Source organism: Canis lupus, chromosome 10, assembly GCF_011100685.1.
Source record: "Canis lupus familiaris isolate Mischka breed German Shepherd chromosome 10, alternate assembly UU_Cfam_GSD_1.0, whole genome shotgun sequence".
Classification (NCBI taxonomy): domain Eukaryota; kingdom Metazoa; phylum Chordata; class Mammalia; order Carnivora; family Canidae; genus Canis; species Canis lupus.
The window spans coordinates 47,429,104-47,456,241 of record NC_049231.1 but is presented as its reverse complement, the minus strand read 5'-3'; the positions used below and the strand labels follow the sequence as shown (position 1 = coordinate 47,456,241).

The window sequence follows — 27,138 nt, the reverse complement described above, 5'->3', positions numbered from 1 at the left end:
CTTTAAGGTTTTTTATTTTTAAGTAATCTCTTATACCCAGTGTGGGCCTCCAACCCACAACCATGAGATCAAGAGTCCCATGCTCCACTGACTAAGCCAGCCAGCACCCCTAGCCCATATATTTTTGAGATCATTGGGAATGTGAGCTAGTCTAATGCTTGTGTGGGTTTTGGCAGTTGTCTTTTTTTCAGTCTCTGGAAAGGTCTCAGGTAGTTACCTAGGCTTCAGATTGTTGCCTCGCTCCCATGTGATTATAAGTACTCAAAGACTGAGCTGTAGGTCTCCAGAGCTCTTTATCAGGGTCTCTCCTCTTTGTTAGTGTGTGCTATAGCAAGTTGTAACTAGTCCCTCTGGGAAAAGTATTTGAATCTGTGGGTTCTAAAATTATATTATGTTGGTGAATTTTTCTTATTGTAGATATAGAAAAGTTTCAGGCTGTGGTAATTTGGTATTAGAAGAACATGTGAATATTTTGAAGCATTTGTGACTAGAGGTGATTTTTTTTCTTTCTTTTGACTCCTAAAACTTAAAAATTCAGAACAAAATCAGTGTTGTTGCAATCCAGTATCTTAAACATTACAATGTAGTCTTCTTTTAGTTGATGCTAAGTTGAGTAGTATGAGTAGTATGTGTATTTTAAAATCCCTTCACGGGGATCCCTGGGTGGCTCAGTGGTTTGGTATCTGCCTTCGGCCCAGGGCATGATCCTGGAATCCTGGGATTGAGTCCCACAGCTGGCTCCCTGCATGGAGCCTGCTTCTCCCTCTGCCTGTGTCTCTGCTTCTCTTCTCTGTGTGTCTCTCATGAATAAATAAATAAAATCTTTAAAAATAAAAATAAAAATAAAAAAATAAAATCTCTTTGCAAAGGGACACCGAAGTGGCACAGTCAGTTAAGTGTTAGACTCTTGGTTTCAACTCTTAGTTTCAGCTCAGGTCAAAATCTCAGGGTGGTATGGTCGAGCCCTGGGTTGGGCTCTGGGCTCAGTGGAGTTTGAGTTTCTCTCCCTCTCCCACCCCACCTCTCCCTTCCTCTCTCAAATAAATAAATCTTTAAAAAGAAACAAACAAACAAAAAACCTCTGCAGGACATTCAATACAACTATTGAAGCAGTCACCTATCACATGCTTCTCCAGGTCCTGTTGTACTCTAGCAACTTTCGAATTGGTTGAATGAGTAGAAGAAAGCTGAGTATTGATCAGCATTCCCAGTAGAGTTCAAATTAACCGTCTGAGACTCCTGTAAGGATTAACATCTAAGATTCACTTAGTTCTTCCTTAAAAAAAGTCATAGTCATCTTAAATGTAAGAAGTTATAGAGCTCTTGAATGAGATATCGTAGTCACTTTAGATAATCTTAAGGGAAACTTGAATATGCATTTCACTATTGGAATGCAGTTTTAGAATAGTTATCTACCCTTAGTGTAAACTGTCTCTTAGTGCTAGGTTCAGAGTCCACAGGCAGTAGTTCCCAGCATGTATTTTGTAACTTCTTGGCCCGGATTAATTTTTTATGCTATCCTACAATAGTTTTGAAATACCAACACTATTTTTCTTCATGTCTTTTGAGAGTAGTCTTTGAGTGGTGAGCTAGTCTTTCTGTAAGTTGATAAGCTCAAGATATAAGCATTAATTACCAATCAAGTATATGCCTTCCTGAAGTTTTCCAATTTATTTTTAAAAATATTTTATTTATTTATTTGAGAAAGCTCAAGAGCGAGCACAAGCAATGAGAGGGGCAGAGAAAGAGAGAGAAGCAGACTCCCCACTGATCAGGGAGCCCAGTGTGGGGCTTGATCCCAGGACTCTGGGATCATGATCTGAGATGAAGGCAGATGCTTAACTGACTGAGCCACCCAGGCACCCCAGTTTTCCAATTTTTAAATTGCCTGTTAACATATGTTGGCAAAGTTGCCATAGAATAGTATTTAGATTCAATACTGCTTAGTTAGGGTGAGATTATTTAAGATTATTAAGGAATTTTTGCTTCTAAACTTTTTTTTAAATAAGCCTATTTATAAGAATATTTTCAAAGGCATTTTGGATCTGACTGATAAAGTTAGTAAATTCTTATGTCAGATCCAAGGCAGCTGATATTAAGTATGAGTAAGACTTTGTTCCTAACAATAGTGCTAGCTGAAGAAAGTTCAAATTAGAAAGAGAGCAGTATACATACTATATGTTTTTGAAAACACCACCACCAGAAATACTGAGTCACCTCTAAAAGGCAAAGTGTTACTGAAACTAGTTCAAAACTTGACTGGGGGTATAACATACCATAAAGATAAGTGCTTTAGAATTGACATGCAGGCATTTAAGTCTTTTTTGCCACAACAGAGTCTTGTGATAGAAGGAGGGATTCCCTGACTCATGGCAATAACCTGAACTTGGCAAGTGGGACTTTATGCCACTGTGTAATGGTGCTGCTTTTCATATGTTGGAAGAATATATCAGGTTTCTCACATAAGCCCTATTGAATCCACCAAGTTAAATGCCAGATGGTATGGTCTTCTTTTCAATCAGCCAGTGAGGCTCCCACCTGTGACATTTTATAGGCGGAGGGGAAGTACTTCTTGAACTATAATTTGAGTGCTCAGAAACATTAGCTCCTATTTGTGTGTTGCTGGGGCTGGGACCACAAGATAATAGGTAAGTCAAGGATGAACAGGAAACTTCTTTTTGCCAAGTTGTTCATAGGTGGAGATCGGAAAGTAAGAAAGCAACTGCAAACTGGTCTTGATAATTATGTGCACGTGGAAGAGAAGGTACTGTCTCTTCTGCCAAGGTTAAGGGAGGGGATGGATGGGTCAGGACAAGATGTGCAAAGAAGGCACTGAGCTGAGTATCAAGGGATGAGTAAGAATTTGTCCAGGGTGAAGGAAGGGCGTTCCAGGCAAAGGCAGTGAGGCCGACAGAACCGTGCATCTGGGGACCTGAAGGTAGACTGGTAAAATGGTAGCCCAAGAAACTGCAATAATGGGAAGAAATAAGGCCAAAAAATGGTAGCCTGGGGCCCTTCAGGAATGATCTCATTCTAACTCATGAGGTTTGGACTTTGAGTCATGGCTCTGAGCCATTGAAAGGTAAATGTAATGAAGGAAAGACTGATGGTGGCTATTCAAAGAGGGGGAAAAAGGGTGCAGGTAAGGCGTAGATGATGAACAGTTTGTGGGACCTTCTGGGGTGCCTTTGAAATTTCAGGTGCAGATACTTAGCCTTTTCTTCCCTTTTTGTTAAGTAATCTTTTTGTTCATCATGGGCTCAAACTCATGACCCCTAGATCAAGAGTCACATGCTCTACCAAGAGAGTCCTATGCCCCTACTAACTAAGCCTTTCTGTTTTCTGTGAAACAAGGAATTTAAACCTCTACATGCTGGATTGTTTTAAAAGTAAAGGGAAGGAGAATTTCTGAAAGAGATTGAGTAGTGTCAGTGGAGATTGGCAGAGAATGATCAACAACACAAATCTTAAAATAGTCAGGGGATCAGAAGGTGTTAGTTGAATTTTGAGTTGAAATCGGTGGTAATTTTAATGAGAGTACTTTCAGTGGAAGTTTGGGGACAGAAGTCAGATTGCATTGGATTTAGGAGTGAGCATGCAGTGAAGAAGTGTTGACTATTCTTTACAAAAGCTTAGTTTTAAAGGATTCTGTACTTTCTTTTTGAATCTGTGCCATTTATCCTGAAGGTTCACATTCAAGGTAGTTCACATTCAAGGGCTTTTAGTCATTGTCTGTTATTTTAGATACATAAACAGTTTTGAAGTTTTACTTCCATGCCTTCACTGGGTACTTAATGTTGGTTTGAGAACAATTCAATGTCTTAGTGTTTTTTATTTTAGGTAAGTTGATATTTAATGAAAGATATGATTAAGTAGCTTTTCTTAAAAAGGAAGCTCAGCTTATTAATGTTGAGAGTTGGATTGGAGGTTCAACATTTAAACCAGAGATGGTGTTTGTGTTTTACTGTGGAGTTTTCATTTACAAAAGTAGAACTCCCAAAAGTATTCACCAGCCAACTTCAACAGTTAAGATTTGGCCATCTCGTTTCATTTTTTTCCTCCCCTAGCCCCCCTTCTCCCCCAGAATGGACTGTTTAAATTACAGATCTCTTGTCATATTCTGTCTATAAATACTTTAGTATACATCTCAAAACTTATTTAATTTTTTAAAAAGGATTTATTTATTTGAGAGAGAGCATGCACTCAAGTTAGGGGAGGGGCAGAAGGTATGAATCTTCAAGTAAATCCCTGCTGAGCTCAGGGGTCCATTTCTGAACCCTGAGATCATGACCTGAACCAAAACCAAGAGCTGGATGCTTGACTGAGCCACCCAGGCACCTCTTTTTAAAAATTCATTCATTCATTCGTTTGAGAGGGAGAAGGGGGGAGGAGAGGCAGAGGAAGGGAGAGAGAGAGAGAACTCAAGCAGTTGGGGAACTCAATCTCACTATCCTAAGATCATGCATGACCTGTGCCAAAATCAGGAGTTGACGCTTAACCAACTGAGCCACCCAGGTGCCCCCAGAACTTTTTTTTTTTTAAATAAGTTTTTTTTTTTTTTAATTTATTTATTCAGAGAGAGAGAGACTGAGAGGCAGAGACACAGGCAGAGGGAGAAGCGGGCTCCATGCAGGGAGCCTGACGTGGGACTCGATCCCGGGTCTCCAGGATCAGACCCCTGGCTGCAGGCAGCGCTAAAACGCTGCGCCACTGGGGATGCCCTATTTTAAATACAACAACATAACCCCTATAATATTGCACCTGATAAAATTAACAGTAATTGGGAAGAGGGATTCATCAGCTTCCCAAAGGGGTCCATGACCAGAAAGCTAACAAACCACTTTAAGTCTTGCCACTTAATATTGTTTACTTTTGGGCATTGGCACCTTGCTCGCAAACTCTTGATTTCCCTTCTCCTTCCCTCACCCACCCAATTCCTTAGATGTGGTAGGCACCAAGGCTTAAAGTTCCTGGAATTAAAGCTGTTTTTAGGGCACCTGGGTGGCTCAGTGGTTTAGTGTCTGCCTTTGGCTCATGCCGTGATCCTGGGGTCCTGGGATGGAGTCCCACATCAGGATCCCTATGGGCAGCTTGCTTCTTCCTCTGCCTATGTCTCTGTCTCTTTCTGTGTCTCTCATGAATGAATAAATAAAATCTTCCAAAAATAAAAATAAAGCTATTTCTAACCTGGTCAAAAAAGATACCTAATTTTTTTTAATTAATAATAGACTTTTATTGTAGTTTATTGTTCACTGTGTAACATTTTATCCTCATCTCTTGAGTTCCCACTTTTTCACTTACTATTTGACAAAATTTTTTTTAAGTCTTTTTTTCTTTTATTTTTGCATATGGAAATATCAAGTAGAGGAGGCTGCTCTGTAGTCAGTAAATGGGTGAGATGAAAACTTGTAACAGTTTAGAGATTGTTTTCTGCTACAGCCTTGAGCTATGGTTTTTGGGTCAGTTTATCATTTCTTCTATTAACTGATTTCTTAAGAATTTTTCCCGAATCAAAATAAACACTATAATAAACCTAGGGCTTCATAAACCTTTTTTTCCGACCTATAGATAAGAATCCATCTTCTTTTTCAAAGTTTTTTCTTAATGTGCATCAATGGAAAGGATGATTTCATCATAAGAGGATTCCAGAGGGACATGGAACATGTTTTTTGTATTTTTTAGTTTGAAATAATTATAGAATGACAGAAGTTGCAAAAATGGGTGGAGAACACATAGGCCCCCTGTGTCCTCCCCCCCCCCCCCCCGGTTACATATTATATAACTGTAGTACATTATCAAAATCAGGAATTTTACATTGGTACAATATGTGTGTGTAGTTCCCACATTTATTACATGTATAACTTTGTAACATCCCTGCAGTGAGGATAAAGAAATACTTCATCACTGCACATACCCTCTACCAGCACCATCCCCTATAATCTACCACTTCTACCCCATCCCTAATTGTGGCAACCACTAATTTGTTTTCCATTTATATAACTTGTAATTTTGCAAAGATAATATAAATGGACTTATAGTTGTCGTGTTTTGAGACCAGCCTTTTTTTAATCAGCAGAATGCCCCTTAAAAATCCATCCAAGTTGTTGTATGTGTTGGTATAGTTCATTCTGAAAAAAGGAAAAAAAAATTTAAAGTAATCCCTATACCCAACATGGGGCTCAAACTTAAAACACTGAGCTCAAGAGTTGCTTGCTTTAATGATCTGACCCAGCAAAGCACCCCCATTCTGAATATGTTTTCAAAATAAAAATAAGTGCCTTGTTAACTCACTGTACCAAAATTCAGTCCACTCAAAGCTGCCCAACCTCAAGTTTAAAAAGACCTATATAAGGCCTCAAAAAGCCTATAAGGGGGATCCCTGGGTGGCGCAGCGGTTTGGCACCTGTCTTTGGCCCAGGGCGCGATCCTGGAGACCCGGGATCGAATCCCACGTCAGGCTCCCGGTGCATGGAGCCTGCTTGCTTCTCCCTCTACCTATGTCTCTGCCTCTCTCTCTCTCTCTCTGTGACTGTCATAAAAAAAAAAAAAAAAAAGCCTATAAGGGTACAGATTTAAAAAGGCTTATTGCTTTTTTATGGGCATTTTACAATGTAAATTATATATGTAATATATTTTATAAGTTTTAATTAAATTACATTTACATTATAAAATTACTATTAAGACATAATTAATCTTTTTAAAGTAGATGACATCTTTAAATATAAAGAGCTTAGACGGTGCGCCTGGTTGGTGCAGTCAGTTAAATTCTTGATTCTTGGTTTCAGCTTAGGTTGTGATCTCAGGAGTCACTTCATCTCAGGAGTCCATGCTCTGCATGGAATCTGTTTCAGTTTCTCTCTCCATCTTTCTCTGCCCCCACCTCCTCAACTCCCATGCACATGTGTGCACTCTCTCAAATAAAAATAAATATATCTTAAATAAATATATAGAACTTACAGACATAAAATTTGCAAAGCTTAGAAATAGTGTAAGACCAGTGTTTACTGGTTATCTTATTCTATAAATGGCTTTTCATTTAAATAGGAAAAATTTTGGTGAGCCATACTTTTTGCTTTCTTTTTTTTTTCTTTAAGATTTATTTATTTACTCATTCAGAGAGAGAGGCAGAGACACAGGGAGAGGCAGAAGCAGGCTCCATGCAGGAAGCCCGATGTGGGACTCGATCCCGGACCCCCAGGATCACACCCCGGGCAGCAGGCGGCGCTAAACTGCTGCGCCACCAGGGCTGCCCTACTTTTTGCTTTCTTTGAAATAATTTCAGATTTACAGAAAATTACAAGAATAGCACAGAGGACTCTTATATGCCCCATTTACTAACTTTTAGCATTTGGCCACATTATCATTATTTATTCTCCATCTATCAATCCGTATATATATACACACGTAAAGATAATGATTTTTTTTTAACTCTTTAGGCTAAGGCTGTATGTGTCATGACCATTTACCTTTAAATATGGCAGTATGTAATTGTGCAGAACAAGGATATTCTTTTGTCTTTTTAAGATTTTTGTAAAATATTTTATTTATTTTATGGAGTGCACAAACGGGGGAGCAGCAGGTAAAGGGAGAGGGAGAAGCGGGCTCCCCACGGAGCACGGAGACCAATACAGGGCTTGATCCTAGGACCCCAGGATCATGACCTGAGCTGAAGGCAGATGCTCAACTGCTGAGCCCCCCAGGCATCCCAGTTGTCTTTTGTCTTTAATTTTCTCTAATCTGGAACACTTTTTCAGCTTTTATCTTTTATGACATTAACATTTTGGGGGGGCGACAGGCCAGTTTTTAATAGAATGTCTCTTACAATGGTTCCCCCTGATTAACTTTAGGTTATACATTACTGCCCGGCATACCACAAGAATGATATTCTGTCCTCAGAGGATGAAGCCTAAAAAACATACAATGTCTATTTGTGCCCCTTTAGGGTTGGTAATTTTGATCACCTAGTGAAGATGTTCAGTTTCTCCGTTACATAATTTCCATCTTTCTATTACAAGTAATAAGCAGTCTCTAGGCAGATGTTTTGAGAGTATGTAAGTATCCTGCTCTATGAAACTTGGACCCAAAGATTTAGGGATGGTTCTTAATGATTCTTGTCCAAAATAATCTATTTTATTGGTTCAAAATAAGAGCCAGCCTTTCTAAATTAACTGGTCCTAAAATTTCAACTTAACTTTGAAAACATTTATTTACTTACTTATTTTATGGCTTTGATCTGTATGCATTGCATATGATAATTGCTACTATGTTTCAACTTAAAATGTTTATTAAACACTGTATTTATTTTTAATCCTTTACTGCCCTCTGCAGGTGTATGGATGTAAATCTTTGGAGCAAGGTAAGTCCTCCTAATACTGCAATTCCAAAGAGGATATATAAAAAGCTATTAAGAGCAAAAGTTGTAATAGCTTCATAATTTATGATGTGTTATTATAAATTAATTAATTTAGAATTTTGAAGTTGGTAGTTTTAAAACTGTCTTCGTAGAGCATGAAATTTATTATCAAAGTGATCCTTAGTCCTAAATTCTTTGTAAGGTTTTCAGCTTTTTTGAAGGATAGCTGCTAACATTATTGCAGTGACATTTGATTTACAGATTTAATAACTAGTTTAAGAAATATATTCATATACATATTTGTGTATCTATATGTGAATGATATATAGATCAATTTTAAATTACTATTTTTTAAAGAAGTTAACTACCTTTGTGCAGGAACTACAATTATCCTTATGCTGAATTGCAAGAAATATTCATAACTAAATAAAATCAATGTACATTATTAACTGGAATTCCCAATTTTTAAAAATCTAAATTCTTAAAAATCTAAATTTCATTTAATTCTGTTTCAGGTATTATACTGCCAAACTATATAGTCAGTTATAATTTATGATCATGAAATCTATATTTAGAAGTGAGTTTTTTTGACAAGAAAATTGTTTTATTGGTTATTCATGAAATGTGTTTCTGTTCAAAATTCGGCATTAAATGTAGCTATCTTGGATCTACTATATGGTTGTAACTTCTGCTAGAATGTATTGCCTACCTTCTATACATGTCTGTTAGTTAAAAAACAGTTTGTAAAAAAAAATAATAAAAAAAACAGTTTGTAGATGAAAATTGTTTCATTTTGCTTTGTTTTTGAGTACTTTCTATCTTAACTGTCCTTTGAATTGCCATTAAGTGCAGCATGATTTTCATGGTGGAGTGAAGTGAGATATGGTCAATTTTGCCCAATTTTCTATATTAGCAAATTAATAGTAGTAGAAGTAAGTGCATGCGAGGCAGTATCTTAAGAGCAAATAAGTTCAGTCATAGAATAGACATAAAGTAGTTCAGAATTCCTAGCTTATGTCACTTTGGAAAAGAGCCGTTTGTTTCCGTTCTTACTGTCTTTATCCCAAGGATGTATAGTCAAATACTGTGTTCAAAAGTTATAGGTCAGTACTGTAGGTTTGTAGTCATTTTCATCATAAAATACATATTTGGATTTCTTCAGTTAAAATTTTGCTAGCAGAATTAATGTTGAATAAATGTTGTGTTTGTACAATCAACTGATAGGAATCTGTGAGAACAAGCACATTAGAGCTTTTGACTCCTTTGGTTTTAATGCCATTAAAATACCTGGAAAAATGTCATTGGGAAAAAACTAAAAAAAAAAAATTTAAACTATTTAGCAGTCTAGTGTGTTTTACTTTATTATTTCTGTAATACATCATTTGAAAGGAGGAAACTGGTCCAATTTCAATAAGACCAAAAACAACACAATGAGAAATATATTGGCTGATAATTCCTATAAACTATTTCCTGTTTCTTTAAAACAATATATAAACAATATATAAACAAAATATATAAACAAATCTGTTTGGAGGGTTTCTTAGTGACAGTTCATGAAACATTGTAGTTTTCCTTCAACATGGGTTTGTTTTGTTTTTGTTTTTAAAGACAAACCTGTTATTTAAAAACGAAACAATTTCCTTGGCTGGTGGGGGTAGTGTTGAATTACTGTGATATAGAATAATACCTTACTGGGAAGAAGCTTTATTATTTCAAGAATTCAATTTCAGATTGTATTTGTTCTTGTTTGCTTCTCTTGCTGCAATGCGTGCATTTTCTGTCTTACCAGATAACAGAACTGTTGTATAAGGATGGACGTTATTGCCAAGAGCCTCCAGGACCAACGGGTAGCGTTTCAATTTCGATGATTGTAACTTATCCACAAATCCATTCTTCTGTGTAATGATGGGCTAGAAGGATTACAGCAGTAAACATTTTCTTTTTGAAAGTGAAATTTGAAAACATTTGGTTATAAATCTTTATATTGATAACCACAACATTTTGAGATCTCTGAGGTGTTTGGTTTTATCATCGTAATTGTTTTACAGACAGGATTGGAGGCTTTTTTTCTGTTTGAAGAAAGGAAATGCTTCGTATAGCACTTAGGAAAATAGACTTAAAGATGAGTCATTCTTAGTGTTTGTTATTTTAATGTTTTGCAGGTGTGGCTAATTTTAAATAAAAGAGATCTTTAATCTTTAGGCTTTTCCCCCACTTAAATGTAATTTATTATCCAAAATATAGTATTTTGGCATTTAATGATTTTTATTTTCCATATAATAAAGCCTAGAATATATGGTTTTCAAGAAGGTACCCTTCTTGAAAGTTCAGATTTTCTATCTTAGGTATTAACACATGGCCATATACATTTTATGCTTGAATGCATAGGAAAATTACTGTTGTTACAAAACATCTTTGTTAATCTTGGTTTTTCATTGGCTAATAGGCAGCTCTCCACAGGATTACTGTATCTACTTATTAAAATTATTTAACTTTCTATACTCAACATTTGACAGTTGTTCCTAATTTTATGTGTTCCCTAAATATTGCCCACCAAAAGATTAGTGCAGAAATGTGTACAAGGCATTTATTTATTCTTCCTCCTTGTGATTTGGACAGGAAAGGGGTAAGGCCTTGGGCAGGACCACTTCTGTCACAGAGTGGTGGAAAAAAATAGATTGAAGTAAGATTCAGTACTGAAAAGCTGTCACTCGGTCTGAAAATAATTAATATTCCTTTCACTCACCAGTTAGATATGTGCTCCCAAACCACATAATCTCTATGCCTCAGTGATCAGTGTTGCCATTTCAGAGCCTCTCATCAGGGTGACATCTCACACCAAAATGATTTCTTATAAATTAATCTTGATAACATGACAGTCTCAGTAATTTTAGTGGAATGCTTTCTCTTGTTTTTTTCCACAGAAGCTGTTGGCTATTTTCTTTATAACTTGATTGACAGCATGAGTGACTCAGAGGTACAGGCCAAGGAGGAGCGTTTGAGACAATACTTCCATCAGCTGAAGGAGATGGTACCATTTCATTTTTTGCTATATAATGCCTGTCCTGTCTGACATGTATCTATTAGATTTGAAATTGCTGCTTTTAAGTACAACCAGACCACTTCTCAATGACATACACGAGTTGGAGACTTAAATTATGTCTGAGATAATTTCTGTTAGACAAATTTCAGTTTGGTTGTCTAAAACTCAGGATTTTTTTTTTTTTTTCTTCTTTCCCTTTGTACAGAATGTAAAAATTACTGAAAATCTCTACAGAGGCATTCGTAATCTACTGGATAGCTACCACGTTCCTGAATTGATTAAGGTGTGTGTGAAATAGTAATCAAAATTTTAAAAAATACTTAATTTATATATAAAAGCATGTTAAAATTGTATTTAGTATGATGCTTCTGGCCAAAAACCGTTTACTTAAATGACAACCATTAAAAGAAGGTTTTTCATTGATGGTTAGTAAATACTGTTTATATATTGAAGAATGTGTTTAAAATATTTTTTACAATGGTTAATGAAGTATGAATAGAATTTCTGGAAGATTTTGAAAAGATAGAAAAATAATAAAATGAGCTGAAACTTCTAAAATTCCTTTTGACATTGGCTAATATATTTTTCCATGTGTTTTCTAATTTTAATTTAAATCTCAATTTTAGGATGTTAATATATTGGTTGATAGAGAGAAGATTGACTCTCGAAAAGTAAGTAGGTTCTACATACTATAACCACCACATTTAATTACAGAGAATTCTAGCTTGGGTCCTTATGAACCCAGTGGTTCCTAACATTTTTGTCATCTGCATACACCTAAGAAGTTGATAACAGCTGTTCCTCATCTCAGAAAAATCAGCATATCTAAGAAATTTGCATGCGTATCTCAGGAGTTTAAAAAAATCCCTGGAGTCCATCCATGGATCCCCAGATTAATGACCTTGATAGCATTTATACTTCTAGGAAAGGTCAGTTTAAAGGGAAGAATGACAAGGGGCACATTTTCCTTTTGTAGTGAATTACTTTCCTTTTCCTGTAGACTATGCAGCTGCCATCATCTGTTTTGGAGACTACACTTGAAAAACTAAAAGCTGAAAATCAACCTATAGGAGATGTTCTAAGGCAACTCATACTAGCGCTTTGTTCAGAAGAGGTAACGTTTGTTTAAATATTTCAAATGTGCTATTAAGGTAAAAAATTCTTTATAGATAAAAGTAAGCGAAGCCACATATAATATTTATGATTTTCACAATTGATTATTATACGTCATGCATGTGAAAAGTGCAATTAAATGAAAGGTTAACTAATTTCAGCTACACCTTGAATGGCATGTTTTCGGGTTGCTGTAGTTTGTTTACGATAATCTGCAAAGTGAATGATAGTAACAGCCGTGATAGGTTTATCATACATGCCAAATGTCCTTTCAAGCCATGGCTCCGGTCTCTTATATCTAGATTGTCAAGCAACTGATACATGCAGTAGTCATTTGCAAGTCAAATATTACTAGGTTGTTAATGCAGGGATTGAAATTCCATTTTCCTGCTGGAAAAAAGCTCTTTCTGAGATAAAGGGTCTCTTGCCTTTTTTTCAGCAGGCGTCCAGCTGTACTTTGTGTTCATTTTAGTGTGTGTCTGCAATTTGTGGTATATCACTAGACTTTTTCAGTTTCTAGTTCAATATGATTTGGTTGTATGCCTGTGTTTTTAGAGGAAAAAAACATAACTGACGTTAAGATTATAACATGGTACTGTTGAATTCTAAAATATTTCTTCACTTTAGTTGGATATTAAATTAGACTGTGAGTAACTTTGCAATGATATAGTTCTACGTATGGAAATTGGACTGTGAGTAGGGGCTAACTTGGTACATACTTAATTTGGACATCTTTTTTATAATACTTATAGAGCTAAAACATCACATTTGGCACAATTACTTGTTTTTGTATCACATGTAACAAATCTTAAATCCTATATATGTATCTTGCCTGCTTTTTAAAAGGTGAATAAAATGACCAAGGAGAAAAGTGAAGTTAATAACCTGGATCTATTTGTTTTTAAAGTGCTGTTAACTTTTTCTACAGTCTGAATGCTAAACCTAGAGATTTTACATTTTTACTTTTATATCATTTCTTCCTTTTTTACTTCTGTTCTTTATCTTAGAACATGGAAAAAGCTCTTCAATTGAAAGCAAAATATGAATCAGACATGGTTGTTGGTGGCTATGCTGCTTTAATAAATTTGTGCTGTCGACATGATAATGCAGAAGATGCATTGAACCTGAAACAAGAATTGTGAGTACTCTGCACTGAAGCAAATCATCAGCATTTATGCTGATAGTCTTTGATGGATCATGTAAATTGAGTATTACTCTTTTTAAAAATTATTTTTTGTCAGTGTTTTTGAAATTTCATAATATGACTCCTTTTGATTAATTATGGCTTGTTTTCAGCAAGGAGTCATTACTTAAGTACAAGACACCCTATTCCTTAAAGCCAAGGTTTTTTTTCCCCATTGACTACATAAGTGCATATCACAACAGGGGTGATGGTAACTATTTTACAAAGGCTTAGCATTTCCCTTTCTCGACCATAGTATAAACAACATCCTGTCCATTTCTCAGGTATCTTTGTTTCCCATCCTGATAGATTTATTGATTGAAAATATGTCCTTTTGAGTATTTGAATGTTTATGACAAGGTTAGAATCACCTAAAGTGCCATGAAACAAAAGAGTTCCTAAATTTATATCATTTGCAGATGGGGTGATGCAATATATGGCTAGTGTTAGATTTTTGAATACAATTGTTTGTGAATTTGAATATGGCTTCAGAAATAAACCTACACTGAAATGTAGAGGCATGTGTTAATAACAATTCAGAACAACTGATGCATTTTTGAGAAGGATAAAATGGCTATTGCAATTTTTTTCACAGTCAACTTTCAACATAATATAAATGTACTTTTAATTTTTAGTGACCGTCTAGATTCATCTGCTGTCCTTGACACCAGCAAGTATGTAGGCCTTGTAAAAGTATTGGGAAAACATGGCAAGCTCCAAGGTAAGCCTCGGCACATAAAGGAAATATGTGATGCAAGTATCTTGCCACTGGAATAACATGTGAATTGATATTAATGGTATATCATGTCCTGCAAAGTGCTTGAACACTTTGCATACAAATTTGCATGTGAATCCATCCAGAGCTGCATGGACAGTGTAGGCCATTAGTTTTAATGGATTGGCAAGCTTGTCATTTACATTTGCACAGCTCAGTGCTTTTTGCATTTCTACAGCTAGTTTTTATTAGCATTGCTGTTTGGATTGAGTTTGAAGATCATGACTTATGGCACAATTTGCTGATATGCCTGCACTAATGGCTTTGTTTTTGCTTAAGAATGTCTGAAAGCTGAACATAAAACCTATAAACATAACCTTTATTTAAGAATATGAATTTTCCAGTAGTCTTTGTCTTAACTTTTAATAACATTAGCAAAAAATATATGGTTTAGTAGGATTTTATTTAGAAGTTTGCAGAGAAAGCCTCACTGATTATATAGCTGATATGCATACTCTAATTTTCTCATTGTTGAGATAATACTAAGCCTAATTACATATACTTCACCATACGTTCTTATTGTTTGTTTTTCTTAAATTTCTCATTGGGCTTTATTTTGAAACTTTCTTTTTTAGCCTTCTTCTCTTCCCTTTATTTCTAGAGAAGATCTAAAAAAAAATTTTACAGTGAGAAATGCATAGAAAAAAATATTTGATTTGAACATTGGATTTTTTAAAGGAAGTCTTTTTAAGACAGAAAACTCTTTATAAGGATTAGCCTGCTTTTTAAAATCACTTTTTGTAAAGCGGTCAAAACATTTGTCTGTGCAATAATTAAGAACAACATTATAAAAATGCACTTATTCCATATCCTAAAATGTTTGTTTCTGCCTTCCTAATGAAGCTTAATGAACCTAATGTATTAACATGCAGTCTTTTGGAAAGCTTTCATTGGCTCTGCTTGGCTAATTAGTATCGACATAGCAAACAGGCCCTATCGGTATCAGACCATTAGTCTGGCTGTATATACAGTGTAAACACATCTTTATTATCTGGCCTCCTGACAAGCCATCTGCTGAAGAAACAATGATGTGATTTAGCAGATGTTAGCTCTGAACGATAAAAGCATCCATTTAGGAGGATCTTACAGCTATAGGGCAGACCGTACAGGGTTATGTGGTGCAGAGTGGGCACACAGTCCCTATCTATAATTTGTAGTCAAAGTTGCAGGGAAATGATAAAACCATGCTATTGTGGATTTATAATTGTAGTCTCGTTTAGAAATGCAAGTAGTAATTAACTTGAAATCGGCATTATACACTAGAATTTACATTCCTGCTGGGCTTGAAATGCTGTTTTAATAGCAGTTTGTTTTCCCTACATGAAATTACCTAAGGGTCTTTTGTGTTACTTCATTGTAGATGCTATTAACATTCTAAAGGAGATGAAAGAGAAGGATGTTCTTATCAAAGATGCAACACTCTTGTCCTTTTTCCACATCCTAAATGGCGCAGCTTTAAGAGGTGAAACTGAAACAGTGAAACAGTTGCATGAAGCCATCATGACTCTAGGGTTAGCGAAACCATCTACTGCCTTAAGTTCCCCATTGGTCACACTCTATCTGGAAAAGTAAGTTAATTGAATTTTGAATTTAAATGTTGGCATTAAAATAATGAGTCTGATCATTTGGGGATTATACTTTGTCAGTACCTCTGTGCTGCTGTGGAAGCCATGGAGGTTATTAGCCACCGAATAAGGGGACTTCATATGGACTGGGTGACCTTTAAAATGATGAGCTGCCCTGTGGTCCTATGGGTTACTTCTCAATGGAATGGTCTGTGGTGTGATTCTTTTTTTTGTGGGGCATGTGATGATATTAAATGAAATTGAAACCAATTTTTCACAGTTTTGAGCTTTAAGATGTTAATAATGTAAGAAGGAAGGATTCTCTGGGGCTTTTGGTTATGCATTGTGACTGTCATTCAGGTAATAATGTAACAGCATCTCTTTGGTGCTCCTTTTCTCCATGTGGTATTTGATTTTAATAGCATATGCCAATACAGTTATTCTAATTTTGAAAAATACTGTAGAAGGTATCTTTGTGCCTTGGGGGAGGAAGATAAGTTTGTTGATACAATGAGGTTTACGGAGTTTGAAATTTTTTACATTTGGAATGCTCATGTTGGTGACCAATTTATTTGCGGTGCAAATCATAAAAATCAACCCTACTCTTGTAACGAGTGAAACATTATAGTAAGACTATTAAGTATTAAGCATCATTATCATCTTGTTTTCTTTTGGCACTTGTTTTCTTTTTTTTTTCCTTTAAGTTTCCTAGATATTTCCTTTTCGTCTTTTTCATGGCTTAATGCAGTTTTTAATCTACATATTTTGTGATTGACGTTTTCTGATTTATTTTATTTCCAATGTAGTTAACATACAGAGTTATATTGGTTTCAAGTGTACAATATAGTGATTTCGACACTTCCTTATATTGCTGAGTGCTCATCAAGATAAGTGTGTGGGATTTTTCTGATTTTAGTGAGGATGTGGCCCTGTCAATGCTAGGAGAAAAATAAAAGATACATCTTAGTGGTTCTCATAGTCTTCCCAAATTTCTGGTAGTTTTTCTTCATTTATTAAAGAGTATAATTAATTGACTATAATGAATGGTTTAGTATTAAATTTAAAATGGGGAACAAAAATCCATCTAGGCTCCATGTTAGGAAATGTGGGTATATATATTTATACACACAGAGATACATAACACATATATGTTTCATGAAATAATTTCTTTGCCATCCAATCAAACAGTTTATCAAGTTAGATGATTGGCCAGATCTTAACCTCTACAATCTCAGCATTACATCCTTTAAAAGAAATAGCGATTCAAACAATTACTATGTTAGTGAGTTCTCATGTTCACAGCCAACTTTATATAGAAATCCTATAATTAATATGCTTCCTACTAGAATTTTTTTGATTGTTTGAAAGACCCATCTCCGCAAATTGCTTGTGGAGCTCGGCATAGGGATTTGAAAGAATTGGGCCCAGTGCCCAGAAGAATTAGACCCTCCTCCACTACTGGGCAAAAATAAAATAATTAACAATGAAAACGAGGCCATGGTAGAAAAGTATCTTACAAATAGAAATACTTTGAAGACAGAGAAGACACGAAAGTTTTCTAAAAGAGGTCTGCAGATGGGGCTCATGAACCAAGGAGAACTTACCACAGGAAAATGGAAATATCATGAGATTCAGCTGTTAACCTGGAGTATGCTCTGTTTTCTGATTGTACAGAGATTTGTGTGTCTCAGTAAAATTTGACTGTCCTTATTAATTGGTCTAGAGAAACTAAATTAGTATCTTTTTTTGTGTGTGATTTCTTACTACTTTCAGATACATAGAGAAATTATTACCTACTATTTTGATTTGCCCAGTCTTTTTTTTTTTTTTTAAGATTTTATTCATTCATGAGAGACACTGGCAGAGGGAGAAGCAGGCTCCATGCAGGGAGCCTGATGTGGGACTTGATCCGGAGACTCCAGGATCATGCCCTGGGCCGAAGGCAGGCGCTAAACCGCTGAGCCACCCAGGGATCCCCAATTTGTCCAGTCTTTTTTGCTATCTTGGCTTTGTAGAGATAGTCTCCATAGCCAGATCTTTCAGTTTATCATAATTAAAAGGTTTTGTTGACTCTTTTAGAGTCATGAGAATAATAAAGAGGAGATAAAGGAAATTTCATGTTCATAAAATAGCAGAAAACAGTAGTAGCACTTCTAGTCTTGGATAAGTTGGAGGAAAAATTGTCTTTGAAAACTTTTTTCAATTGTGTTTTCCCTGATGGAAGATAATTCAGAATCATGACAAGTACAGTACAAAGATTAGCTACAATAGCCTGCCAAAAAGTCCACATGTATTTGATTTAATTAAATATGTTTAATCTTCAATAATATCACATAATTGACCTCAGCAGGTATGAGCTCATCTGGAGAATAAGCCTTATTTATTCAGACTTGAGATAAAAGTATGAAATATTTCAGAACATCATATAAAATCTTTGTCTTTTCATTCAAAGAAAAGCATCTTTTTGGAATGCCACTGCAAAGACTCTAAAGAGACTGTCCCTTAAAAATTGTTAATTCTGAAACAAATACATGAGATTGGGTTTTTTAGAAAGATGATCTTTAAAATTTAGTAAGATCTTAATTTTGAAACTTATTTTCCCAGCAGTAAATAAAACACAGGAGAAAGTAATACTATGTCAGTTTCTTACTTGGAAAATGAATAAAAAGCTTTATGGATATGGAAAACAATAATTTTGTTTCTGTTATTTGCAAAGGGAAATACAAAATAATAACAGGTTTGCGAAATTGTAAAGAAGTTGGTAATCTGTTTTTGTATTATCAAAATGGTAATACTTGTATTAAATGGCAAGATATGCAGAGTTCAGTAAAACCTTCATGTGTTTCATTTATGTTAGGATTATTTTATAAGCCACATGTCCACATGTAGTCCAAATGAATTTTATTTTAAACATTTTTTTGGTAACTTCTTAAATTTTTTTTAATTGAAATCATGCCTGATTCTGGAAATAATCTGGGTCCTCCATATTAAGGAAGAAAAAAATGCTTTAAAATAGGTTAAAAGAGCTTTTGATTAGTCCTTATGCTATGGTAAAGGAAATGAAATTAATAAATCTGGGCCATTAGGTTTAAAAGCATAGAAATTTGTATGATGTAGTTTCAGATGCACTTGTTTTATAGCTTATCCGTTTTGGTTTCATTGCATATGAAAAATATCTGAAGCTGTTTAACTGGATTATTTAGTACAAATGATCAAAGAAGCTTTAATTTCTGCTTTCCATTAAGGACTTTTCTTTGCTGATTTGTGCTATAATCTGTATATGCCCACATGCATTTAATTTAAGTGAATCATGGACTTTGTATATTTAATCCTCCCAGAACTCTTGCTAAATTAATCTTGAGTTCTTCATAAAGGTCACAATTTTTGTAAGATGAACCTATAATAAAAGTTTTAAAACTCACTGTAGCACTTTAAAATGTTATATAAATGGGAAATATACTTTTTAAAATGCTAGTTATTCTGTCATACACACTCCCCTTCAATTTTAGCATCTTCATTTGTACTGGATACTTTTATTATTTATGGGAATGCATGCCTTTTAGAGTAAAACTCTTTATGTGCTGAAAGGAAATTAAGGAGGTTTGGCTCTTTTACTCCATTATTGCAATTAAGAATTTAGCATCATCAGTGCCAAAGGACAAAAGTGGTTCATTTGCCCTAGGGGGACAGGACAGTGATAAGATGATTTTTCGTCAAGGATCATTGGGTCGTAATTAAGTTACATTCATGGCTATTGCTTTTTGAAGGATGATTGGTAAATGACAGGCTTCATGTGCTTAGTACGGACAGTGTTCAGTAGGGTTTTTTCTGCCTCTGTCAGAAAATCCTGTTGAGCCTGATAATGTAAATGTGGCATTTTATTCTGAACAAAAGAGCAGGGAAATGAGCTATCTTGTCTAATCATTCAGTTGTTTAACACCGACTTCCAGTTTAGACTCAATTGGCTGGAAAGCACTTGACATGTGAAGTTAGTGCTGTTCGGAACGCATGTTTGAGTAAATTTTAAAGTAAGTGACAGCTAAATTGTACCTAGGGAAATTACAAAGCCTTCAACACAGTTAATTTTTTGGGGAGGATTAGTTGTAATTGCAACACCAGTCTCCTTGAAGATTCCTCATTTATGGATGATGAACAGAAAAAAAAAAAAACATTTAGCTCTTTCAAAGGCTGGTTCTCTTAACAGAATAATTTTTACGAAGATGCTGGTTTCTCTTGAATTTGATTGCTCTCCACACGGAACAACTCCTTAAGATTTATAGAATAGTTTGTTTTTAGAGTGTTGAAGTGCTTTTTCCCCTAGTTTTAAACTTTTTTTCTTCCTTAAACTCCCCCTTTCTCTAGTGATTTCAGATTTTGAGAGCTTTTCAAGTCAGTAATCCCTTTAGGTAAATTGCCACTTCACTAACACTTTATGCATAGTGTTGAAGCACTTTATTCCAATTAAAAATCAATATTTGTCATTTTTGGTTGTTTAAATTAAGTATGCTCTCTAGATTGCAAAGTTATTTACTATAAGGAGATTAAGTTTGAAGCTACTGATAGTTGAATAGGTAGTTGTCACTAGTTGTTCTAACAGTATAAGATTGTGTGAAATGCATTTATGACTTTTGCAGTTATGTATAGAAGGAATTTGACTTAGGAGTGCTTTGTTTCCTGGTATCTTTGAGTAGATATTTTTTTGATCAGTGGATGCCTCCTATGAATGTATGTCCAGTGTTTATTTTTCTCTCAATGACATGATAGCATATTTAATTCCATAATAATGATTAAAATGAAAGGTGATATCAGATTTGCCATATGAGCTTCACGCTTGCCATTTTAGATGTTCCTCCATGAAATAATGCGAAATTAAAGTATATAGGGTCATATTCTCTTAAAAAGTGAATTGGAGATTCTAGAGTTAATTTTAATATGGGCCAATTCCATTCAAGTTAATAAATAAAACTCTTTTTTTAAAGATATATTTATTAGAGAGAGAGCAAACTTGAGAGAGCACAAGCAAGGGGAAGGGCAGAGAGCAAGGGAGAGGAGAGAATCTCAAGCAGATTCTACTGAGTGCAGAGCCTGATGCAAGGCTTGATCTCATGACCCTGAGATCATGACCTGAGCTGAAACCAAGAGTTGGATGCTTAGCCAACTGAGCCAACCAGGTGCCCCCAATAAAACTCTCTTTTAAGTGTTCAGATTAGTTACAAGACTCAGCCTATGATATATATGTGTTCTTTTTATTTTTTTTTTTTAAGATTTTATTTATTCATGAGAGACACACACACAGAGAGAGACACAGGCAGAGGTAAAAGCAGGCTCCATGCAGGGAGCCTGATGTGGGACTTGATCCTGGGTCTCCAGGATCAGGCCCTGGGCTGAAGGCAGCGCTAAACCGCTGAGCCACCTGGGCTGCCCTATATATGTGTTCCTAAAATTCAGAATTACAGAATCTTTTTTCTGTTCTGCCTTCATATTTAGACTCATAGAATTTGATAAAGCTTGTATTTGCATCAATCAAAAAAATTTTTAAATGCTGCTTGTTTGTTAGTATATAGTTTCATTCATGAAAATTATTCATTGAAATATTCGGGGAGTGTCTAGTCGTTGAAAAAAATCATAGTGGGGGGCAGCCCGGGTGGCTCAGTGGTTTAGCGCCGCCTTCAGCCCAGGGCCTGATCCTGGGGACCTGGGATCGAGTCCCACATCGGGCTCCCTGCATGGAGCCTGCTTCTCCCTTTGTCTGTGTCTCTGTCTCTGTCTGTCTGTCTCTCTCTCTGTGTCTCTCATTAATAAGCAAATAAAATCGTTAAAAAAAAATCACAGTGGGTTTGCCTTTTTGTTTTGTTTTGTTTTTAGAGATACCAATATGTTACAGAGTTGGTTTTCTTTTAGCATTATTTGAGGTTTGTGAAAGCAGTGGCTAAATTTTTATCAGGAATGGGATTTTAAAATTTTGTAACACGTTTGTACATAAAGCATTCAGAATTTTGAATACAGACTGAAGCATAGAATCAAAAGTTGTGTTGCATCCAGAATTAATGTAAGATTTCTTCAAAACATTACTGTTATTTTAGAGTAATGCTTTAAATCTGCTGTAGTGTTTTAAAGTAGACAAAGGAAATCACAGAATCATTCTAGGTCACAGAGCCTAGAATTACACTGTGTGGTAAAGTGCTGTTCCATATGTTGGGTATAAAGCAGTTTCCACCTTTTCCTTTTGATATTTTGCTGTTCTTACTGATTTTATCTTGCCTAATAAAAGTGGTACTTTCATGTGATGATTTTCTCTGCCAGTGTGAAACATTTGAATTGATGAATCTAATAAGCTGAAATTCTTAGAACCTCACATTAGAGAATTAGAACTGGAAAGGAGGGCAGCCCCGGTGCCTCAGGGGTTTAGCGCCGCCTTCAGCCCAGGGTGTGATCCTGGATACCTGGGATCATGCGTGGAGCCTGCTTCTCCCTCTGCCTGTGTCTCTGCGTCTCTCTCTCTCTCTCTCTCTCTCTCTCATGAATAAATAAATAAAATCTTAAAAAAAAAAAAAGAAAGAACTGGAAGGGAACACTGGTCCTTGGGTTCAGCCATTGTGATAATCTGCTTTTCTTCACCACTTCTGGAAATTGATCGCATGGCTATAGCCCAGCTGCATATAGTACTTATCAAGTGGGAATGCAATTCAAATGTCCTGTGAGTATTTAACTATTTTCATAGCAGTGTCAACTTAGATACTTTTTCATATTTTTTATTTTTATCACCCAAGGTTTTAAGCTTCAGTAGGAAAGATTAATGATTTCTTCAGATGGACATACAACAGATGGACATTTTTATCTCTTTTTAGTATGACATGATCCAACCATAAGTCAGAATGTAGATGATAGGGATTGAAAAGAATGTACTAATTATTAGTTCATTTCCCCTCCCCCCAGTTCATTAGTTCATTTCTGTTATCAGTCCACTTGTATGAAATGTTTCATTATAGATTTCATTTTCATTTTGTTGGCAACCTGAGAGTAAGTAGTGGTACTTAAAACTACTAACAAATATATGAATTATTTCCATTTTGCTATTCTTGTCTTTTTTGTTGTTGTTCTAAGCATGTATAATCTTCTGAAGCATATATTTGGAGACCAAAGACTATTAACATGTCTCTTTGATTGACAGAACAATTATTCATTCATTTATTGATAGCTTTGACCTAATGTAGGGGAAATACAATTGAGACATACTCTTCTATTTTGGGAATTGATCTGAAAAAGCAGATCATACTCCCTTAAAAAATCAGTTTATGTTAGTTGTTCTCTTGAAAATATATTAGTAGTTTTCCATTAGATGGAATTGTAGAAAGCTAATAACTGAACTTGTGTCTGAAGAAAGGGAAATACTGATTATATAAAGGTTTATATCATATGTGGTAGCTACTGTAGCATTTCTCTTGTATGACAGTAATCTAGCCTGCAACATCTACTTGCCGTTTTGAAATTAACCTGTAATTTAGTCTTCACCCCAAATGACAAAAATTCAAATTACTCTGTGGGGTGCCAGAAGATGCACTGTAAACAGGGCTTAGGAAGGGGATAAGGTAGAGAGCTCTGGCAGGATCGGCTCGCTTTCACTGTGTCAGTATTATTGCAGTAAAATTAACACTTCTTCATGGTATTTTCCTTTCAGTACAGCTTAAAATCTTAATCTAGATAAAATAGTAATTCAGTCTCGGGCAACAGAACATTTGTATAATGGACCAAAATGTTAGGGCTTCAACAGAAATTTTTAAAATGCTTTCCTCTTTTTGAAAACTATTGCATGTAAGAGCAAGATGTTTTCTCCACAGAGCTTGTTATAAACTGTCACTAACCATCCTTTTTTTTTTAATTTCACGCTTTTCTTTTAAAAAATATCTTTCATTTCTTTTTCCACATTGCAACACCTTATTAGGTTAAACAAGCCAGCAGTGTTTTTACTAGAGCATAATGTGTAAGTAGATGTAGTCAACTGGAAGTGGCAAGTGGGGAGGCAGTGCATTCCTCTGTTTACCATGGTAGCCTGAGGCTAATCATTGAGTCTCTACATGCCTTAGTTTCCTCATCTATTTAAAAATAAAGGAGGGTGGCATGTAGAATTGGATCACATAATTTCTACAGTTTTTCTGAGGTCTTACATATTTCTCATACTGTCATTTTCCCTTTAAGGGAAAAAGTTTTTGAGGACTCACAAGAATGCATTTCCACACTCTTGTTTAAGAAACTCCGAGTTAATGAAAGCGCCTTTTTCTTTTAATTTATTGCCACAGAAGAGAAATCTTGACTTTACAATGGGAAATAACTTTTGTTTTAAGATTTTATTTTTAAGCAAATTCTATGCCCAACATGGGGCTCAAACTAAAAATCCTTAGATCAAGAGTCTCTTGCTCCATTGGCTGAGCCAGTCAGGCATCCCTGGAAATAATTTTTAAAAACTTGCCCTTTAATGAGGGTTTTCCTGGAATTCACTGACTTAAGAATGTCCTAGTTTTTGGCCACAATAAGGTTCTGAATATATGAATCTTAATGTTATTTCCTCCTTGCCTGGAGAGGCAGTATGACAAATACAGTGATAAAGTTGAAAGTATTTGAAAATTCCTTGGTAGCTACTGATGGACATTTCATAGTGTTTCCCAAATCTAGAATTATTGAGGACCATAAACACACATAATAAGTTGGAAATAATATTTGGTAGTAGTCTTTGTTTTTAAAAATAATGTATTCTTATAAAGCAACTTAATATATGAAATCAAGGGGTGCTTGGGTGGCTTCGTTGGTTAAGTGTCTGAGCCACCCAGGCACCCCTGAAATCAGATTTTATTTATTATAATCTCAGAGAATGCCTTCATTTATTTGGACTCTTTATTAAGAGTGCTATCTAGGGGCACGCAGGTGGCTCAGTGGGTTAAAACGCATCCATTCTTGGGTAGCCCTGGTGCCTCAGCGGTTTAGCACCGCCTTCAGCCCAGGGTGTGATCCTGGAGACACAGGATCGAGTCCCACGTTGGGCTCCCTGCATTGAGCCTGCTTCTCCCTCTGCCTGTGTCTCTGCCCCTCCCTCTCTGTGTGTCTCTCATGAATAAATAAATAAAATCTTAAAAAAAAAAATGCATCCATTCTTGATCTCAACTCAGGTCTTGATCTCAGGGTTGTGACTTTAAGCCCCATACTGGAATCCATGCCCAACTTTTAAAATAAAAAGAGCGCTATTTAGCAAGTGAAATGATGAAAGATGAAGAAGGAGAAATAGGGAATTGCTAATGATGTCTGTACTTGGAACATTTGTTTATACTATATAAGGATTGTTTCTCTCTTTGTCCATTTTGGCTTTTTTTAAAGCCCAGTCATGTATATTTTGACTGGTCATTGTGCATCTAGATATACTTTATTCATTGTTCATATTTTGATGTTTCCAAGGGATGACATAGGTGCTGCTCTTGACATCACCATCGACTGCTATGAAAAGTATAAAGTATTACCAAGGATTCATGATATCTTATGTAAACTGATAGAGAAAGGCGAGACGGATCTAATTCAGAAAGGTTGGTCACCTCCAGTATCTTGCTGTAGTTGTTTTTCTTTCCCCTCTTGCTTTTTTAATCTCAACCCATTACTATGAAGAGAAAATTAAACAGGAAGGGAAGCACATCCAGTGGGGACTTTGTTGTACTTCTTAACTAAAAAGGACAATATCAGTAGATTTTCAGTGCTGTCAATATCCTTGCTTTTAGTAACTATTTGTTTTGCACACTAGCTCCTCTGTTATTTTTTACTGTTATTTCTTGGTGATCTGCGTTTGTGAGTTTTTTCTCCTCCTCACCAGTTCTCTCCAAAGCTAGTCTTAGATACTTAATGTCATAAATGTATGCTGTTAGGTAAGGAATGTGACAGAAAATTGGTTGATACTGGCACTAGTCTTTAAGTTAGTGTAAATATTTCTTTTAAAGTTTCTTTATATTTGTCCAGAACTTCAAGTGATACTGTGTTTCTTTATATTTTTTCTTCTACTCTGTAGCAATGAACTTTGTGAGCCAAGAACAAGGTGAAATGACAATGCTGTATGATCTCTTCTTTGCCTTCCTACAAACAGGAAATTACAAAGAGGCCAAGAAGATCATTGAGGTATGATTTTTAACTACAGTATTCTAATTGTACAGCTATTTAGACTCTTAATTGGAATATATTTAAGAATTTTAACCTTTAATTACAATTGTTCTGATTCATGTTAATAAAATTCAATCCCAATAATGGGGGTTGGAGGAGGGGCCTGGCCAGCTTCTTTATTGTATATAATTACGGTTCAGAAAAGGCAGCCTGGTTGTATATTGAATTTGTTTCTTCACTTTGTTAAATTCGCTGTTATGTATCAAAACGATATTTGCATATTAAATCTTGGATTGTGGAACAATTAAATTAAACTGGCATTCCTGGGTGTAAAGTTGCTAATCCTCTTTGCCAAGGAATTCTTTGTTCTTAAAAGCAGTGGAATTTAATTTGCTGCAGACCATGCTCAGATTTATTTGTAATGCTTGTCTACAAGTTAATCAGCCAAACAAGTGCTGTCTGCAACTGTTTGGCATTTAATTTAAAATTTCCTCTTCTTCTCTGTTTTTTTTTTTTTTTTTTTTTTTTAACTATGGTAAGCAGCTTATGGGAAATGGTAGGTGACAAACCTGGCCTGTTTAGGATTAGTGTATTTTATCTAGGCTTGATTGAAATTTTACTTACTGAAATTGATAAGTCAAAGGGCAACTATAAAGTCTGTCCAAATTATGATTAACTTCACTATTAAACAATTCCATTTCCTCTAAACAAAGCATTCCACAGAGAAGAGACCCCATTACCTTAGGGAAAATGATTTGATGTGAAATAAATAAAATGTATATCAGTAATTGTTTTTCTCCCAGATCAGTTTGCCATTACTCCATGTCTTTTTCCCAAAGTCCCGTGATGGGTGAGACACAAAGTTGGTATTTGTATACTTGTTTGTATATTAATGACTGCTTATGATGAAGTTGAAAATGTAGGTATACAACCCTGAAAGTTATCAGTTTCTCTTGATGTTTTTCCAAGAGAAGA

At 35.4% G+C, this 27,138-nt stretch overlaps 1 protein-coding gene across 1 annotated transcript in view; it reads left to right on the top strand.

The window, feature by feature from the left end:
- Window positions 1-27,138, top strand: part of LRPPRC (leucine rich pentatricopeptide repeat containing) — a 111,225-nt gene that overhangs the window by 42,567 nt on the left and 41,520 nt on the right. Inside the window, exons 15-25 of the mRNA XM_038551169.1 lie at window positions 8,329-8,356; window positions 10,143-10,200; window positions 11,278-11,384; window positions 11,602-11,679; window positions 12,023-12,067; window positions 12,397-12,510; window positions 13,517-13,647; window positions 14,328-14,413; window positions 15,828-16,035; window positions 25,477-25,601; window positions 26,075-26,181. Of these exons, the coding sequence (XP_038407097.1) occupies window positions 8,329-8,356; window positions 10,143-10,200; window positions 11,278-11,384; window positions 11,602-11,679; window positions 12,023-12,067; window positions 12,397-12,510; window positions 13,517-13,647; window positions 14,328-14,413; window positions 15,828-16,035; window positions 25,477-25,601; window positions 26,075-26,181 (1,087 nt within the window). The remainder of the gene's footprint in view (window positions 1-8,328; window positions 8,357-10,142; window positions 10,201-11,277; window positions 11,385-11,601; window positions 11,680-12,022; window positions 12,068-12,396; window positions 12,511-13,516; window positions 13,648-14,327; window positions 14,414-15,827; window positions 16,036-25,476; window positions 25,602-26,074; window positions 26,182-27,138) is intronic.